Genomic DNA, 12,011 nt, shown 5'->3' on the forward strand with positions numbered 1-12,011 from the left:
CTGCTTTTAAATTTTATGTCTTTCCTGTTGCTTAGTCTTTAGTTTTTTTATGTTTTGTTCTGTAGACTTCTTTGTCTTTTCGTCATTTTTCATTTTTTCGTATTCTCTTTCACTTATGAGTTTTGAATATCTTCTTGGTATCTTCTGCCTCTTTTTTAAGCTTTAGATTGAAACATACGTAAGCAGGCTTGATTTAATGTCTACAGACTTGTGTACCATGGTAATCCTAAACTAAATCTCACTGAACTTTTATGATTGGGATCATTGGATAGGTCCATTATTCAGTGTTACATTGGCACAGTTGTTTGCCAGCTTGACATGATTTCTAGTTTTGTGTGTCATGATAATCCTTAATCTTATCAAATTGTGTGTTTTGTTTGGATCTATCATGTAAAATGGTAATTCTAATTGATATACTGTCTGTTCTTAAGTGTTGACTTTGTTCAGTATTACGTTGGCACATATGTGTGCAGACTTGACCTACTGTCTGCTCACTTGTGTTCCTTAGTAATCTTGAATTTCATTGGTCTGTTAAGAAGTTTTGACTTTGTTCAGTATCACATTGGCACATATTTGTGCAGACTTGACCTACTGTCTGCTCACTTGTGTTCCTTAGTAATCCTGAATTTCATTGGTCTGTTAAGAAGTGTTGACTTTGTTCAGTATCACATTGGCACATATTTGTGCAGACTTGATCTACTGTCTGCTCACTTGTGTTCCTAAGTAATCCTGAATTTTACAGGTCTGTTCTGAAGTTTTGACTTTGTTCAGTATTTAATTGGCACAGATGTGTGCAGACTTGATCTACTGTCTGCTCACTTATGTTCCTTAGTAATCCCGAATTATATTCAAAAAGGGTAATTCTGATTGATATTAGTCAGTTCTTAAGTGTTGACTTTGTTCAGTATTACTTTGGCACAGATGTGTGCAGACTTGACCTACTGTCTGCTCACTTGTGTTCCTTAGTAATCCTGAATTTCACAGGTCTGTTCTGAAGTTTTGACTTTGTTCAGTATTTAATTGGCACAGATGTGTGCAGACTTGATCTACTGTCTGCTCACTTGTGTTCCTTAGTAATCCTGAATTTCACAGGTCTGTTCTGAAGTTTTGAATTTGTTCAGTATTTAATTGGCACAGATGTGTGCAGACTTGATCTACTGTCTGCTCACTTGTGTTCCTTATTAATCCTGAATTTCACAGGTCTGTTCTGAAGTTTTGACTTTGTTTAGTATTTAATTGGCACAGATGTGTGCAGACTTGATTTACTGTCTGCTCACTTATTTTCCTTAGTAATCCTGAATTATATTAAAAAAGGGTACTTCTGATTGATATTAGTCAGTTCTTAAGTGTTGACTTTGTTCAGTATTAAATTGACACAGGTTGTGCAGACTTGATCTACTGGCTGCCCACTTGTGTTCCTTAGTAATCCTGAATTATATTGGTCTGTCCAAATCCAGAAGTTTTGACTTTGTTCAGTATTTCATTGGCACAGATGTGTGCAGACTTGATCTACTGTCTGCTCACTTGTGTTCCTTAGTAATCCTAAATTGCACCGGTCTGTCCTGAAGTGTTGAACTTGTTCAGTATTACATTGACATGGATGTGTACAGACTTGATTAACTGTCTGCTCACTTGTGTTCCTTAGTAATCCTGAATTTCATTTGGCTGTCCTGAAGTGTTGACTTTGTTCAGTATTACACTGGCGCAGATGTTTGCAGACTTGATCTAATGTCTGCTCACTTGTGTTCCTTAGTAATCCTGAATTTCACTGGTCTGTTCTGAAGCTTTGACTTTGTTCAGTATTACATTGGCACAGACGTGTACAGACTTGATCTACTGTCTGCTCACTTGTGTTCCTTAGTAATCCTTAATTTCACCGGTCTGTTCTGAAGTGCTGACTTTTTTGAAGAATTCGCATAAATAATTAAATCTTATACCTGCGCACATGTGTACTAATTCAAACAATGTGGTTCTGTGGATTTTTCACTTACAACTTTTTGAATACCTATTTAAATTCATCATAAAATCATTTTGTAATACATATTTTACTGATTTTTATTAAATGCAAAAATAACTCTATATAGACTGATCGATGTCCGGTACAAAATAGTTCACCTGTTGCCTGAACAGGTAAATTTCAGTTGTTGTACAACTAATTAACCTTGATCGTAATCAAAGGGTATTAAAATAGGGCTCGTTTTTATAGTAACTATTCCTCATGTCACTTTTATGACCGGAAACATGTGACTGGCATAAGGTCACACCTGTATTAAGCAGTCACTCATTGATAGTATCAAAAGTGACCGCTCAAGAGAGGTGACCTTTTAAATGAGGTTCTGAAAAAAAAACTCTGATTCCGACATCACATGTGGATGGGATCAGGGCATATTGTTTTAGTGCTTTCAATTGGTAGAGTTATCGTTCGTGCATGCAGACAAATAAAAGATGGTGGATTCCAGCGCTCTAAATTTGAAGAAAGATTCGAAAAAGTTATATTCCTTGATAAATGATACAGTTTTCAATGGAAACTGAAAGGAGTTGAACACGAGAATTTCACAAATTTACCTCCTAATGTGCTATCTCGGTTGCAAACGCATTCCAATTCCCATTTTGACCTCTATACTGAACACATATTTTTTGTCATGATAATATTTTGGTTGTTAAAAACATAAATATGTTAAAAGTTGAAATGACGATTTCGTGTGAAAATTTGGTGACTGTGAGACAGGTGACTGCTGAAAAGAGTTTAATTATATAGAGAAAACGTTTTGGAGGGTCTGAAAGTGGTCGTTAGAGGCAGGTGACCGCTGGAACAAAGTGACCGTTAAAGCAGGTTTGACTGTACTTCCAATTTTTTCTGAATTTTGTTAAAATTGCAAACCCACAACGGACTTGGAATATAATTTATCGGTCTTGTCCTGACAATATAACCATTTTGGAAGCCAAGGCAAACACTGACATTCTCACCTGATTTACTGATCATGACTGAAGTTTTGGTTGATAGTCAATATCAAGGTCCAACTAGAGGTATTACATGAAAACATAACATTATCAATCCATTTTTATTCATGTGCATTAAAAACAAGTAACAAATATAGTTACTGTCACTGAATGTTATTTAAAATTCAAAAGGAAATTGTACTTATATCTTGAGTTTTTTCCTGTGGTGACCAGTCAATATTTCAGAAAAAACTTCAGTTTGATTTATGACTAATTTTGTGTTGTGAAATCATCCATTTCTATTACACAATAGAAAACTGGCACACTAACTAAATCCCAATGATAAAATATAGTACATGTACATACCATGTCCCAGTTCACGTCTAGTTGTGAGACCGGCTTTGGATATCTCATTAGTGGCGTAAGGAGGGAACTGTAAGTAAATGTATTGTATCATTAACGTTGAGACAGTTTTATTGACTTTGATTTGGTTGAAGAAATAGATATTGAAAGAGGCAATCATTTCATGTATATTCAGGATGAGAACAAATTAAACAATGAATCAAATATAGCTTCTAAAATGTGGATCAAAAGTAATGGAAGATGGAAAATTTGAACTGTTACTGGTTTTGGACAGAAATTTTGTCAAGCAAAAAGACACCAACAGACCATAGTTCATCAAAAAGCAGGTAATCTTGTAACAATTTGTCAAACCAAAACTGTTATAGTGATTGTCATAATAGTGATTGTCACTATGTGAATATGAAAATTACAATTACTGTTATTTTACTGAATTTTGTTTTGTTCTTGCTATCAATTAGTATAACCACTCTTGCAAATGTGTCCTTGTCAAACACACTGTGGATTAACTTTCATTTCTGAAGTGATAATTTTCTGGAATTTCATACATAATTGCAAACTACAAATCTAAGAGCTCAATGAATAAAAAGTTTCCTTTAGGCATGTCTGCAGAATTTTCAAAACAAAGAAATAAGGTTTCCCAAAAAATACCATTTTTCCTGAATTTATAAAAAATCTGTACCCATGAAAATAAATGAATCCACAGTAAATGTTATATTACAAAAGAACTAGAGGCTCTCAAGAGCCTGTGTCGCTCACCTGTATTTACTGATGCTTTGGAAATCATGTAAAATAATGTTAAAATCATAATTAGTAGTATTAGATATTAGATATTATAATGATATCTAAGATAATAACAAAAAACTGCAAAATTTTTGTAAAATTACTAACTCAGGGGCAGCAACCCAACAACGGGTTGTAGGATTCGTCTGAAAATTTCAGGGCAGATAAATCTAAATCTGATGAACATTTTTGCCACCTGTCAGATTTGCTCTAAATGCTTTAGTTTCAGAGACATAAACCAAAAACTGCATTTTACCCCTATGTTCAATTTTTAACCAAGTCGGCCATGATGGTTGGAAGGCGGGGTCATCGGACAAATTTTTTAAACTAGATACCCTAATAATGATTATGGCCAAGTATGGTTAAATTTGTCTCAGTAGTTTCAGAGAAGAAGATTTTTGTAAAAGATTACAAAAATTTACAAAAAATTGTTAAAAATTGACTATTAAGGGCAATAACTCCTAAAGGGGTCGACTGACAAATTTGGTCATGACAACTTATTTGTAGATCTTACTTTCTTGAACATTATTGCTGTTTACAGTTTATCTCTATCTATAATAATATTCAAGATAATAACCAAAAACTGCAAAATTTCCTTAAAATTACCAATTCAGGGGCAGCAACCCAACAACAGGTTGTCAGATTTGTCTGAAAATTTCAGGGCAGATAGATCTTGACCTGATAATCAGGTTTACCCTTGTCAGATTTACTCTAAATGCTTTGGTTTCAGAGATATAAGCCAAAATATACATTTTACCCCTATGTTCTATTTTTAGCCATGGCGGCCATCTTGGTTGGTTGGCGGGGTCATCGGACACATTTTTTAAACCAGATACCCTAATGATGATTGTGGCCAAGTTTGGTAAAATTTGGCCCAGTGGTTTTAGAGGAGAAGATTTTTGTAAAAAGCTAACGACGACGGACGACGAAGACGACGACGACGGACGATGGACGCCAAGTGATGAGAAAAGCTCACTTGGCCCTTCGGGCCAGGTGAGCTAAAAAAGAGATACAATTTTGGTTCATATATGCATAGGATGATACTGAGTTTTAACAAAGAACCAATAAATGCTTACCTCATAATGCAACATAAAATTCTTTTCTTTAATTCCACTGAAAATATACATTAAAAAACAATTACCAAATCATTTTTTATCTCAAACTTCATTAACTAATCTTTTCTTGAATAGAAAATCAAACAGGTTTATAAAACTCTTGCAAAATTATTAAAATCATATGGAACAAAGTAAAGATTTAGTATAATTATTAATTTGATTACTTAACTGATAGCAAGCTTAAGTGTGATAACAGCTGGAATAAAGTATACTCACAAGACTACCTTCTTGCTTCCTTGTATAATATCTATAAGGATAATCTTTTGTTCAAGAGACCGAGCTTACACAATTATCTGTGACATAGCTAACCTAATTATCTGTGACATAGTTTACCTAATTATCTGTGACATAGCTTACCTAATTATCTGTGACATAGCTTACCCAATTATCTGTGACATAGCTTACCCAATTATCTGTGACATAGTATCCACTTTTGCTGCTGAGTCTAAAGAATCTAATGTCACTGTACACATAACCTGAAATAACAAACCATTTAAAAACATAAGCCGAAATGTCTTGCCTGCTTTACTGATCCTAATTGAATTTAATGTTGATAGTCAGACATGTTCATCTTATGTACTTTTGTTTTTCTACTAGTCAAGATTAGCCTCCCTTTGTCTGACTTTTTGCAAGTAAAACCTCAAAACATATAAAGTAATATTTTCATGTCAAGAATCAATTATCTTCTTTGTCAAATGAATTCTTATCCTGGATCAAAACTTAATTTTTGCCCCTCTCAAATTTGACTGTCCCATTGAACTTAAGGAAAAAATGTGCTGAAAGAGAGAATAAACTGTTAACACAGAGATATGTCTCACCTATTTGTTATTTTGATAATGCAAATGTTGAAATTAAAATAGCAATACTTTAACATGTAAGTTATGCAAATATTCAAAGTCAATGAACCATGACTGAAGGTAAAGGGCTAAACAATCTCCATGGAAATGAGATGTGCCAATGGTAATACAACTGCAAACCAAATACCATTGACTTTTCATAAGTCGTTCCCTTTAAACAAACCTAAACACAAACATTAACTTGTAAACTATGTAAAAGTTTAAAAGTCAATGAACCATAATTAGGGGGTGGGGTTATATAATCTCCATGGAAATGAAACTTGCAAATGCCAATACATTTGCATACCGAATATCATTGACTTAGCATTAGTGGTTCATCTTGAACTGACCTAATCACAAACCAATACATGTAAACCAAGCAAAAGTTTCAAAGTCAATAGACAATGACTGAGGGGTAAGGACCAAATATTCTCCATGGAAATGAGATGTGCTAATGCTTATACAACTGCATACCAATTATCATTGACCTACCACTAACAGTTACCCTTAAACTGACCTAATCACAAACTAATACATGAAACATAAGCAAAGTTTCAAAGTCAATAGACCATGAATGAGGGGGCAGGCCAAATAATCTCCATGGAAATGAGATATGCCAATGCTTATACAACTGCATACCAAATATCATTGACCTACCACTAGTGGTTCCCCATAAACTGACCTAATCACAAACTAATACATGTAAACTAAGCAAAGTTTCAAAGTCAATATACCTTGACTGAGGGGGCAGGGCTAAATAATCTCCATGGTAATGAGATGTGCCAATGTTAATACAACTGCATACCGAATATCATTGAACTACCACTAGTGGTTCCCTATAAACTGACCTAATCACAAACTAATACATGTAAACTAAGCAAAGTTTCAAAGTCAATACACCTTGACTGAGGGGGCGGGGCCAAATAATCTCCATGGAAATGAGATGTGCTAATGCTTATACAACTGCATACCAATTATCATTGACCTACCACTAACAGTTACCCTTAAACTGACCTAATCACAAACTAATACATGAAACCTAAGCAAAGTTTCAAAGTCAATAGACCATGAATGAGGGGGCGGGGCCAAATAATCTCCATGGAAATGAGATATGCCAATGCTTATACAACTGCATACCAAATATTATTGACCTACCACTAGTGGTTCCCCATAAACTGACCTAATCACAAACTAATACATGTAAACTAAGCAAAGTTTCAAAGTCAATAGACCTTGACTGAGGGGGCGGGGCCAAATAATCTCCATGGTAATGAGATGTGCCAATGCTAATACAACTGCATACAAAATATCATTGACCTACCAATAGTGGTTCACCATGAGCTAGACCTAATCACAAACTAATACATTGTTGATGCCGCCGCTGCCGGAAACAGCATACCTATGTCTCGCTTTTTGACTCTGTCAAGGCTAGACAAAAAGTGTGTTGTATTATTCTAGATATACTGTTTCAATTGATATAGGAAAATAACATAATTCCAGTATTTAAAACAAATGTTTTACCTGAGTCTGACCTCTCTGAAATAAAGCCGACCCATGTAATGGTGAAAACATGTTAATGTCACATGAGATCGGTCGTAACTGTGTTAGACTTCTTCCGTCACATCTGTAAATTAAAGATATTATTGTCATAATGAAAAAATTCAAAACACTTGAAAAAATAACAAAATAATAAAAAAATACATGTTAGACAGGTGTGTCAAGAGACATACTCTAGAATCGGTAGTATTGCCTTGATGTCATTTGCTATTTAGAATACATTAAGAAATACCATATATTAATTCTATGTTCTTAAATTTTCTTAGAATCTTTCTCTGTGATTATTTTTCATCTCAAACTACTAAACTGAGATAGTTTCTCAGTCAAGTAAAGTGAGATTGTGATGACTTCATAATTTAACTTCATTGTGGTTGGCTAAGATTACTTAAATAAACAGAATTATTCCATATTGGTATTGTTTAAGTAGGGTTTTCTATAGGAATTGGATTTTGAATAAAACATCATATTCACAGCGCTAAAAGTCACACGCTTTTACCTGTAAAATCACTGAAAACGTTTGACGTACAATTGGTTTTGGTAAATAATTGCCATTAAAACATTATTTCTCTCGGAATATGGAATAAAACAATTACTGTCTTTTATTTCAGTAAATATGTGGTTTTATTGACTTTTGAAAAATTGATATTCACTTCTGCCATTGGCCTCAGTGAATATCAGTTTTTCAAAAGTCAATAAAACCACATATTTCCTGAAACAAAAGACAGTAATTGTATATTATTATATTGTCTTTTAAACTCGAGATAGTTTCCTTGCTAAATCTCATATATAAAGGCTCTCATCCCTCTTGTTTTCAAAACTAAATAAATTCAAAACTTGACAAAATAATGTTTTCGGTGTATGTTTGCTTTCTTTGGACTAAAAGAGGATTTAAAAACAATACAAAATAAATGAAGAATGTGGACAGGGATGCCCCCTCTTGTAAATATATGGCAAATTCAGCAATTTTTCCATTTATAAAGGGGCATAACTCGAGAATGGTGAAAGTGAAATCATCCAAATACAAACTTGATCTGTGTTTGGTGGTAAAAAGCATTGTGTATAAGTTTCATAACATTTGATTGAGGCAAACTAAAGTTAAAGAATGGAAACCAATTTAGGGATGTAAAGACAGACATACAAAGCTAAACCTTAATGCCACCTTGTCGTCTAGCAGCAGGGGCATAAAAATATGTCAACAATGAGGAAAAAAATTTCAACAGCGGTCTAAAGATTTCCATTCACTTCCCATAAACCCAAGTCTTTAAAATAGAGAAGTCATGCAAAAAGGTGTACAGTCCTCTTATCCTTAAAGAAATTTCTTTGCAAGAAGATATAAGTTCAAAACAAAATGTTTCTACCCGACAAAAGTAATTTGGAAACCATATTTTAGGCATGGTGGGTTTCAATTTTCATGAATTGAAAAAAAATCTTATCGGGATACTCCATTTCTTGGTTCCAACAAGTTCTGTATTACAGTATAATTCTTATATGATTTGCATATTAGAGAATACGTTGATATGATTGGTTGAGAGGACTTCCGGTAGTTGTTCTTGACGTTGTTTATTTTTCGATAGACAACGTTGACCGAACTTCTTTTCGTAACCAACGTAAACAAGATGGCGGCGATAATGACACAATCCAGATCGACATTAACAAAATTTATTTTCAATTCGCGTTAACAGGTCTTAATAGTTAAATTAGATAATAAACACAAAACATTCGTTTGAATGATAATAAGAGTTTTTGTAGTTTATTTTTTATCAGATTGCAAATTTCATGGAGTACATATTTTTGCGTTAACCAACAAATATATTCATGCGCTAGGCCTATTCAATGACACAAATATACAATTTGCGTGTGATAGAGGTTACGAGTGTGGAAAAATAAATTCCTTATCTCCAATTTTAAAGAATTATAAGGATTAAACGCCTTTTTAAAGAAATTTATTGGTATATAAACTGTACCAAGTCACTTACAAACATATTTGTGAGTGAATTGGTCGAGTTTATACACCAATAAATTCCTTTAAAAAGGCGTTTAATCCTATAATACAAGTCTATAGGAATTTAGTATCATGTTGAAAAGTTAAATTCGAGTTCACCTACACCCATGAAATCCATGAGAATGAGTACCCCACTAATAATAACTAATCCACAGTATATGACCTATGTCAGAATGACATGTACACAGTATATGACATATGTCAGAATGACATGTACACAGTATATGACCTATGTCAGAATGACATGTACACAGTATATGACATATGTCAGAATGACATGTACACAGTATATGACATATGTCAGAATGACATGTAGTCTTCACAAAATTAATCTACCTTTTATCTGTTTGTAAAATAAGTTTTCTAAACAATTTCTTTGCATACAAATCATAAGCTTCAAACAACAATTCTTTGTCTTTTTCTTTATCTGGAAAAAGTTCTGAAAAGAAGTTGTATTACAATTAAATGACAACCTCATGTCATTTATGTTTTAAAATTAAATGATAATGTTAAGAGTTTACTGCAGCTTCATTATCTGCATTGTTTACCAATATGTCTCCAATCTTTTATCCATCCTTTGACTTTTTTAATCCTTGAGTAATGAGTCTCTTCTTTTCTTAGCCATCTTTTCTTTACTTAATATTTAGTTTTCATCATGTAAAAACAATGGCACCATCATAAATACACATAGGGCCAACATTCAAGAGCAATCTGCTGACATAACAACAATTTTAGGTAAACTTGTGTAAATATTTTTTAAGTAATGTACATGTATCACTTAAAGCAAATGAAAAAATGCAAACTTGTAGTCAAACTTTCAGAAGTGTCCCCATCTGAACAAGAAGGTTGCTACATTACTTGAAATATCCATCTGCCATCATGTATAATCTCTTTACTTTACAGAGTGATTTGTGTACAAGGTATTGAAAAAATAATACATAGTTAACTCCCATGAAAAGATAAAGGTGCCACTTTTTCTTAAGCATGACAGAATCATATTTCTTGAATAATAATCAAAATCCTCACTGTAAAAGTAAACATTAGTGCATTTACAATATATGTAATAGATAAATTTTCAAGGGCACTCATTTTCAAACTTAACTGAGATGTTGATAATATAATCTTCATACAGAGTGACAGACCCATAATTAAATGAAAGTTTTCAAAGGACATAACTTCGCAAAAAACAATGGATCAACTCTGACTGCTATACTAATATCAAAATTACATATAAATTTCATTAAAGTCCATAAAGAAATGTTAACACAAGAATACTTACAATCTTGGATAAATATATGGATTAAGGCTTGACATTACCATATCCAAAATTTGTGTATCAATATGGGATAAAGATGTTTTATCTCCAATAATTATTCAATTCTTTTTTTTAAATATCAGAATGAAATCTTTCTGTCTACTTACCTATTAACTGTTTTATAGTTGAAGATTTTAGATCTCTAACTGCATTATCTCTGGAAAACTGAAATTCAAGGCAAACCAGTTTACAATATAATTTCTTACTCTTAAAACAAAGTGACATTAAGACAGAAGAATCTGTTGATTTTCTGAAGGACACAAAGTGACATAGGATTTCACAGTGGAATTATTAACAACATAAACCATGCATCCAATTAACTACAGTCGAACCTCGTTATGTCGAAGTCAAAGGGACCGGACCAAAGTATTTGACTTATCCAAGGTTCCACTCATCCGAGGTCGAGTGTGTCGTCATAAATTTGGAATGCATGAAATGCGGTATGAGATTTGTGTAAACCAGATATTTTGAACAGTGTGCCTTTTTTCAATATGACACTTTATGATTGTGTATTCAATCTCCATATTGTTTAGTCCTTCATAAAAATTAAACACACAAGTACAGATACAAATCATGCACAAAAAAAATCAATGGTAAACACAATTATATCAGGTAAAATATGTTCAACACACCAATGTTCCAATTGGACGATCAACAAAGATGTTAATTACCAGTCACCATCAACATGTCATTTTAACGGTTATACAAACAAGTATGTTTACTCAGCTTTAATCTCTTTTGAAAATGATAAGGTTGCATAAGAAATACATCGGATTTGAATTTTTATCATTAGGTCTGCATCTTTTGAAAATTCTTACTTTCAAACTTGTAGACATTGGGGTCAATTTACATTACATTTTACATCGACAGGTCTGTAAAATTTACTCGACTTAACCAAGTATTCGAATCAACTGGGTTCGACTCATCAGAGGTATTTTTTTTAATTATGCATTGATCAAACAGGAATTTTATCCAGACCGAGAAATTACTTCAACTCATCTGAGTTTTTCGACACAACAAGTTCGACACAATGAGGTCGACTGTACATCTGTTCTTTACAAAATAGTATAGTTTGGCTCATATTCAGTGATATTCAATGGAAG

General features: G+C 33.2%; 1 protein-coding gene across 1 annotated transcript in view; it reads right to left on the bottom strand.

The window, feature by feature from the left end:
* LOC127698556 (polyribonucleotide nucleotidyltransferase 1, mitochondrial-like) overlaps positions 1-12,011 on the bottom strand; it is a 52,815-nt gene that overhangs the window by 26,245 nt on the left and 14,559 nt on the right. Inside the window, exons 9-14 of the mRNA XM_052202060.1 lie at positions 11,016-11,073; positions 9,930-10,032; positions 7,556-7,658; positions 5,604-5,674; positions 5,160-5,196; positions 3,307-3,373 (exon numbers count right to left, since the gene is read on the bottom strand). Coding sequence (XP_052058020.1) covers positions 3,307-3,373; positions 5,160-5,196; positions 5,604-5,674; positions 7,556-7,658; positions 9,930-10,032; positions 11,016-11,073 — 439 coding nt within the window. The remainder of the gene's footprint in view (positions 1-3,306; positions 3,374-5,159; positions 5,197-5,603; positions 5,675-7,555; positions 7,659-9,929; positions 10,033-11,015; positions 11,074-12,011) is intronic.

This window comes from Mytilus californianus, unplaced genomic scaffold (assembly GCF_021869535.1).
Source record: "Mytilus californianus isolate M0D057914Y unplaced genomic scaffold, xbMytCali1.0.p SCAF_4, whole genome shotgun sequence".
NCBI lineage: Eukaryota > Metazoa > Mollusca > Bivalvia > Mytilida > Mytilidae > Mytilus > Mytilus californianus.